The sequence below is a fragment of the Stenella coeruleoalba genome (genome assembly GCF_951394435.1).
Source record: "Stenella coeruleoalba genome assembly, chromosome: 9".
Taxonomy (NCBI): Eukaryota; Metazoa; Chordata; class Mammalia; order Artiodactyla; family Delphinidae; genus Stenella; species Stenella coeruleoalba.
In genome coordinates this window covers 45,372,205-45,379,846 of record NC_137155.1, presented here as the reverse complement: position 1 = coordinate 45,379,846, position 7,642 = coordinate 45,372,205, and the positions used below count along the sequence as shown (strand labels likewise).

The 7,642-nt window shown below is 54.5% G+C and overlaps 1 protein-coding gene across 2 annotated transcripts; it reads right to left on the bottom strand.

Annotated features, from left to right (window-relative positions):
• Window positions 1-763: 763 nt before the first annotated feature.
• On the bottom strand, window positions 764-4,884 carry DLX5 (distal-less homeobox 5; the record flags this gene model as incomplete). 2 transcript variants are annotated; one of them, XM_079931811.1, is made up of 3 exons in its annotated part: window positions 4,292-4,884; window positions 2,146-2,330; window positions 764-1,093 (listed from the first exon to the last, which is right to left on the bottom strand). In XM_079931811.1, the coding sequence occupies exons 1-3, from the start codon at window positions 4,644-4,646 to the stop codon at window positions 764-766; spliced, it is 870 nt and encodes a 289-aa protein (XP_079787937.1). In that variant the 5' UTR covers window positions 4,647-4,884. The 2 variants fall into 2 exon arrangements, with proteins under 2 accessions (XP_079787937.1, XP_079787938.1); XM_079931812.1 differs by lacking the exon at window positions 764-1,093 and having other exon boundaries at window positions 2,060-2,248.
• Between the last annotated feature and the right edge of the window lie 2,758 nt (window positions 4,885-7,642).

Below are 7,642 nucleotides of genomic sequence, written 5' to 3'. Positions count from 1 at the left end.
CCATAATTGCTTTGAGCTTAGAATTCAGAGTGGTTATTGAGGGATTTCTGCTGCTTTCTTACACACAGGGAGGGCTGTATTTAGATTCCAGCATTACTTTCTACCTGAAACAATTTGGGGTTAAACTTAAAATTATCTAAACGTTTTTGTGGTTAGGCCAAAAAAACACCTAAATGTATATGATGTGGCAGTACTCTAAACAGGCCACATATGTATATAGACATATAAAGTACAGCATCCAACGTATACACATCTACAGTTCTGCATCTACACAGCCCCCAGTTTCTGTCTTCCCTTTTACCTTGTTGGATCTCTGCAGAGTTTGTCTTCCTTTAATTGCCTGCACAAAATGTCACTAGCCCATTATAAGTGGGGCAAATGGAGTATATTTTAGAAGCATTTTGCTTTCATGGTCGAAATAATTTTATTTATCCAGAATATACAGTTTAATTCTTCTATCTACACTTATTTACATGGTTAAAATAACATTGAAAAAAGTCTTTTGAAAATTTGAGGTCATAGATTTCAAGGCACTATTGATAGTGTCCACAGTTGCGCAAAAAAAGTTCGTCTGTAAAAAAAGGGGGGACGGGGTCCTTTGAAATGCAATAACTTACATGCAAAAAAAGCTTTACACATGAATCTTTTTTGTTTCTGTTTTCCAAACTTCCCCATATGAATTCCTTTTTTTTTTTTTAAATGATTTTCTAAAACAGCAAAAACACAGTAGTCCCAAAAAAGACAGCAAGAGAAAGCGGCCGGTCTAATAGAGTGTCCCGGAGGCCAGCGCCAGCGGGTGCTGTAAGGAGCCGGGTGGCGGCAGGTGGGAATTGATTGAGCTGGCCGCGCTCGGGTACCAGGAAGCCGAGTTCTCCAGGTAGCTGGACGCGGGGGACTGGTTGGAGGTCGGAGGGTGGGCATGAGGGTGGTGGCTGAGCGAGCGGGACGAGCCCTGGGGCTCCCACACCGCCGGAGACTGAGGCGAGTTACACGCCATAGGGTCGCTGGAGCTGGGGCTGTGCTCCGGGGGCATCTCCCCGTTTTTCATGATCTTCTTGATCTTGGATCTTTTGTTCTGAAACCAGATTTTCACCTGGGTGGGGGAACAAAGGCACACGTTACCGGGACACTCAGAGGCTGCCCGCGCGCCTCCCCCAGGGTGGCAACTGGAGGCGATTTCGGCCGCCAGAAGGCCAGGCCCTGGCGTCTCCCCGCAGCTCTCGGCCCACGGTCAAGGGGCTGGGCCGGGGGCAAAGCCTGCATCTCGGGCCCCAGAGGGCGCCCTGTTGGCTGCTGCTGGGGCAGGACCCCCAGGCTTTTGTCTTTTGTTGGGGCCGGGGGAGGGGGCGCGAGTGTCCGCGGCCGCGAGCGCTCACGGGTAGGCCTGCGCAGAGCGCCTGCAAAGCGGCGCCACGAACGTCTCCAGAACAACCGCCAGGGCCCGGTGAGCTAGGGGCGCGGGACTGGCTACGCGCGCGCGCGCGCGAGTGTGGCGGACAAGGAGCGGTCTCCCCGTTTCCCGACCGACCCCTTTCACTCCCTCCTCGGCTCCGATGACATTCTTTATTCTTCCAAAGACCCCCGTGGGGCTGGGGTGGGAGTGAAGGGAACGGGACGATCCAGGGCAGATTTCCCCGTACAACCGCGCCCTCCCACCTCGGAAGGTCAAGCTGCTGCGGCCTAAAGCTCCGCAGGCGCAGGGCGTGACCCGTCAGCTCTTCCGGCTGCAGGCGACGTTCCCGGCTTGCGCGCGGCCTAAGACCACCGAGAGCCCGCCGGGCCCCGCTCATCCCGAGAGGCTCTGCATTGTGCAGAGAACCAGACAGTTTCTCAAAGCTTCGAGAGTGTCCTAGAAACAACCCTCCCCTTGTTTCCAGCCTAGGAAACCGGCCCCTCAACGCCCGAGGCTCGAAGGGGTGGGGCTTGCATCTCGGGATGAACGCGGTCTCCATCCCATCCCTACCGTCGCACGGCGGCGACACCCGGCCTGACTCCTAGAGGGAAGGGCGCGGGGTCAGTGTCTTTCTCTCTGTGAGTTTCTCGCGGGCCCTATTGAATCGGCTCCAGCCCGCCGGGACCGAACCCCGCGGCCAAGCCAGGCTTGCAGCCCAGGCGGGGCTCTGGCCCAGCCGCGGCCGGATTTACCTGTGTTTGCGTCAGTCCCAGGGAGGCGGCCAGCTCGGCGCGTTCGGGCAGGGCGAGGTACTGAGTCTTCTGAAACCTTCTCTGTAACGCGGCCAGCTGAAAGCTGGAATAAATAGTCCTGGGTTTACGAACTTTCTTTGGTTTGCCGTTCACCATCCTCACCTCGGGCTCGGCCACTTCTTTCTCTAAATAATCAAAACAGACCCGGTTAGAGTTGTCGGCAGACAATGGCCCTTTTGCAGAACTTGCAAATACAGTCCTTGAATTTATTACCACGCAGCCTTCACTCTCTTTTCCCCATATCACCACCTTTGCTTCACGAGACCCCTCTCTCCCCATCGTGGAAAATCCAGGTAGCCTGATTAATTCCCTACTCTGTTTATTCAGGTTCTCCTGGGTTTGTGCAAGGCGCCTTGTACAGCAAAACTCCTTTCTCGGCGTCCGGGATTTAGCCCTTGCAGCGGTTCCTGCTTCACCCGGATTCGTTTTCAAGCCCACCCTGTGTTCACCGACGTTTCTTGGGTGAGTCTGGCCAGCCGCTCCCGGGGATTCAAGGGGGAGGCCCCGGGCCGCGGCCCCCCTTATGTCAGCGTCTGTTCGGGCGCCCGCAGAGGCCAGACGCTTGGGCAGGGAAGACGCTAACCGAGGTCTCCAAAGTTCAAAGACCCACAAGCAAACTATGCTCCTTCAATTCAGCAGCAAGCCGTCCGAGCCGCCGCAGACAGAGGGCCGATTATGCAGCCCCCATAATCTCCCTGCAGATCTGCGAGGGCACAGATGTGTCTGGTTTCTTTTACAAATAGACTTAATAAGTTCTTGGCCAAAAGAAAAAAAATCTTTCATTTATGTACGAAGTTCAGAGACACTGAAAGGAACGAAGACACGCCTCCCCCCTCCACCCGCCCCCCCCTCCCCGCAGTCTTTTAAAGTTTATCAGGAGTTATAATTCCAATACAATTTGAAAAGGAATCCGCGGTGGGGTGTTTTCGTAGGAAAGGGGCGGCAGGTCAGGACGAATTTAGCAGAATTGTGAGTATAGACTTGGGAGAAAAAAGGCTCTCGGAACGCGTGTTTTACAAACGTGCCCTGGGGCCACAAGTCCCCTTTCACAAAAGTACCATCTTATCAAAAGTGCCCATCTCTGCAAGGGGCGGAGAACCTCTCCTCGGGGTGTGTGTGTGTGTGTGTGTGTGTGTGTGTGTGTGTGTGTGTGTGTGTGTGTGTGTGTGTGTGTGGTGTGTGTGTGGCGAGCCCCTAGGAGAGGAAGGGTGGAGGATGAGAGCTGTGGTCTCGATTCTGCCAGAGCAGGGGGATGCTAATATTAGCAGGATTATTAATGTGCTGGTGGGAAGAGATCAAACCTGACCAGCAAAACCTCTCCTAGGAGACCTCATACTTCTCTTACTGCCCAAGCTCACTAACCCTCTTAAACTCTCCAACTAAGTTTCAAGGCAGATGCAAAAGGATATGGGAAGGAGAAACAAATTGTAGGCATCTAAGGGAGAAGGAAAAAAGTATTGCTCCAATATCGTGACCCTTCAGCAACCCTCCTCCGCCTTCAAATGGCTTTTTGTTTTGGGAAATGCCTTGGAGAAACCGCAAGGCTCTCGGCGCGCTCTTCCTCTGGCGGACTACAGCTCTCCGGCCCCCACCCCGCCCCGCGCGCTCCGGGTACCCGCACCACGCTGGTTCGCGGCTGCTCTCACACTAATCCCCGCAGAGTCTTTGAGGCAGCCTTCCACTCCCACTCCTCGAGCACGCTTACCCTAACATCCAGCAAATAACCTTCCGTTCATTACGTAAACGCCGCTCAGGCTGGTTGATTCTTTCCTCTCTCTACCCCTACCCTCTTTCCAGCTTCGCCGGCTTCCGAACGGGCAAGCTGGGAATCCAGCGGCTGAGGGGTCGCCCGAGGGTACCAGAGAGGAGAGACGCTGGTCCGAACTCCCCCGCGGGCTTCCTCTACTAAGAATCTCTAAAATGCTGGCTCGGGAACCTCTCGTGGTTGCAGAGTCCCGGCCCCCACTCCCTTCCGCCGGGTGAGCCCGCGCTGCAGCGGACGGCGCGGCCCCGGATCTCCCACCGCATCTCGCTCCTCCCTGATCCTGGCTCCCCCTGTGTCGGTCCCCACCCCCAGCCCCCGTACCTGGCTGGCTGGTGGCGCTCGGGACGCGGTTGTAGGCGCCGCCGTACTGGTGGTAGGGGCTGGCGTAGCTGTAGTCGGCGTAAGCTTTGGCGGGGTAGCTGCCGGCGGCGCCGTTCACGCCGTGGTACTGGTACTGGTAGGGGTTGAGCGCTTTGCCGTAGGAAGCCGAGGTAGGAGAGCAGTAGCCATGCGGGGCTCCCCCCGTGGGGCTGTAGTAGTCGGAATCGGTAGCCGACGACTCGGGCAAAGTTGGCGATTCCTGAGACGGATGGTGCATGGCTGCGGACGTCTGAAACGGGGCTTGGAAGTCGCCGGATCGGATGCTGGGGACCCTTCTGTCAAACACTCCTGTCATCGCTCGCTGGCGGCGGCAGTTGTCCTTGCTGCTCTGCGGCGGCGGCTGCCCGAGTTGGCCGTGGGGCTGCTCTGGTCTAAGCAGACATGGCTGTGGGAGCGAGGGAGGAGGAGGAAGAGGAGGAGGAGGAGGAGAGGCGGCGGCGGCGGCGAGGAGGAGGCTGGGAGTCTTGGAGGCTCTGTCTCCGGCAGGCTGACTGCTGGCTGAGGCGCAGCACAGCCTTGGTTAAATCCTTAATTGCGCGCTTACGCACAGCGGGGTGGATCGGGTTCCATTGGCCAGGGCCTCAGGAGCAGCAGCAACACCCTAACTCGTCCAACTAGTTTTAGCACAACAAAGCATTGCTTAAAAAAAAGAGGGAGAAAAAATGAAGGGGGGGGGAGTGTGTGTGTGTGTGTGTGTGTGTGTGTGTGTGTGTGTGTGTGTGTGTTGTTGCTTGCTGGGGGAAGGGGGGGTCCTCAGGCAATCTGTTTTCAGTGAATACTAAAGACAACGCAGAAGCGCCAACACCCTGCTCTGTACTGTCTGGAGACAATGTGTTCCAATCAGCAGCCTCAGAAAATGCACATGTTTTGGGGATGAGGTCGACCACGGTCTTTCCATGCTCTGCACCTCCCAGCCAGCCTCGAGCTGCATCAGGGGCGAATGTGGATTGAACACTAATATTGAAATGGGCAATCAAAGCGGGGTGGGGAGCAGGGATGTGGGATAAAGGTGAGAAGAAACTGATGAGAACAATATTTTTAGTGGGGTACTGGGAGCCAAGCTGTAATTTACATGTGTTGAAAATTTGTGATTTGGGAAAAGACAGACAAATTTGCAGCAAGAACTTCCTTTGCCCGAGATGAGTTATTTCTCAGACAAGGGCGAGACAAGGATGCTCAAGAATGCACTCTTAATGGCAGAGAGAGTTCCTGCAAGCCCAAATCCCTACAACGACTTAAAAAATCGCTGTCTTAAGCACAAATAGCTTAATGACTCCCAAATTGCTGGTCCCCAAGAGGAGCGGGCAGCCCCACACTTTGTTTGATATTCTAGTCTATTTGGATGCTGTTGGAATAGAGGATCAGTAATTCTGTGTTCAGTGGTCAAAGATTCCTGCAAAAGTGAATGGTCTACTTATGACTTGTCCTCACGGGACTAATGGGAAGCCCAAGAACACTGGGAAGTAGACAGATAAAAGTTCTTTGGGGAAGTTGGGTGAAGCCCATGGATTTCCCTCTTCCAGCTCCATGGAGGTGGCACTGAGGGCCTGCTTTTCCATTTCCCAGGGTCCGGATTCCTGTACCCTCAATCCCTTTATTTCTTGCAGTGAAAGCATCTTAGCTCATATGCAAAGGGAGAAAAGGCTCAGGAATCAAACACTTGGTATTTGGGACCCAGAGTTTGCCTTTCACAAAGTGTCACTCTTGCTCTAGTGGTGATCTAGCTGGGAGTTTAGAAATTTAACATTAGTCAGTTTACCGCTACCCACTTCCTCTCCCCTCAAATAGGACACTCCAGGAGCTGGATCCTGATTTGGGCCCTCCCAGCACCTTCCCCCAGGGGTTCTAAGACCCGGAACCTGGGAGCTCCACCCGACATCCAGGGTGGAACAGTCTGGCTTTTCATCACCGCCTCATCCCTTCCCTGCCCCACCCCCGACCCAACCGAAGAAGAAAACGTCTACATTAGTTGTGTCTAGTCTTAGTTTAGCCTCACTTTGGCTGTGGAGCTATTTTGGCCCAAAACAGCCTAGCAGGAGAGCCGAGGGGTGGGGGCGGGTCCGGAACTCGGAGCAGGAGGCCAGCCTCGCTCCGAAACTCCAAAGCCGAGCAGCCACATGTGCACCAACTCCCTGCCTCTGGGCGCCGTAAAACCACAGCTATTGTCGCAGAGCCCTCCAGGGGCAACTTCAGCTCCGGCGCAAACAGGGAAGGGAAGGTGTGTGTCACAGGGTCCACAGCGCCCCTCCTCCCACACCCACCCAAGTCCCTGTTTGTGGCCTGTGCCGCCCCAGACTCCTCTGAGATAGAAGCTCAGTTAAACAGAGCCAAGGCTGTCCGCCCATCCTCACCCCATGCTATGGAGGTCGGCACGGCCGTTCGCCCGCTAGGTTCTGGCTGAGAAGGACCACAGGGCTTCGGGGAAACACTACAGACCGCAGCAGGCTTGCAGCCCTGGCCTCTGCTCCGGAGTTCCCAACACCCATCGAGTCACCTTACACGCATCCTGCCATTTAATTACACGAATCGCTTCCCCAAAGCAATGCCAGGGATGGTTCAAAGCGCCTCCCGGTTCGGGGAGCAGGCGGCCTTCCGCAGCACCCCACCGTATCCCCGCAGCCCCACCCTGGCACTCTCTACTTTTTATAGATTTAAAAGTTATTACGTGGCGGGAAATGAGGTCAATACCGTTATGCTAAATCGGGTGTTCGTAGCAATGTCCTTAGACCTTGCTGAGAAGGCAGATTCCAATCTGGAAAAATTGGAAGCTGCAGAATTTGGACAAAATTTAGAAGTTCAAAATCCGGTTGAAAACACAGTGTTACAAAGTTAAATTATTCTAGACCTTGATAAATTTCACTTTTCCTCCGACCAAAAAAAAAAAAAAAGACATTCTTTCCCATGTTTTACACAAGACAAAAAGGAGTGGGGTGAAGAGGAAGGATTTAACTTCTTTTTCTCCGTTCCTAAAGTGGTGGCCCTCACGCCAGACTCCGAGCCACTTGTGCAAAGGCTTCTGCTGGGTGAGGCCTCCACACCTGGATGTGTCTCTGAAGGTCCAGAGCATCGACTTTCTTGCTTTGTCCTGCTTCTTTTCTAGGTTGACCCCACTTCCCCCTACCCTTCTTTTCCTTAAAGGAAGCGGGAGCGAGAGGGAGCGCTAAGTTAAAAGGAGCGCGAGTCTGATCACGATATGGTCCCATTTCCTTTCACGTTAGAGTCATTGTGGCTTTGTGCGCGGCTGGCACCGGGCCTGGCCGGCGCTTCGGACCCACACTCTGGGCGCACACG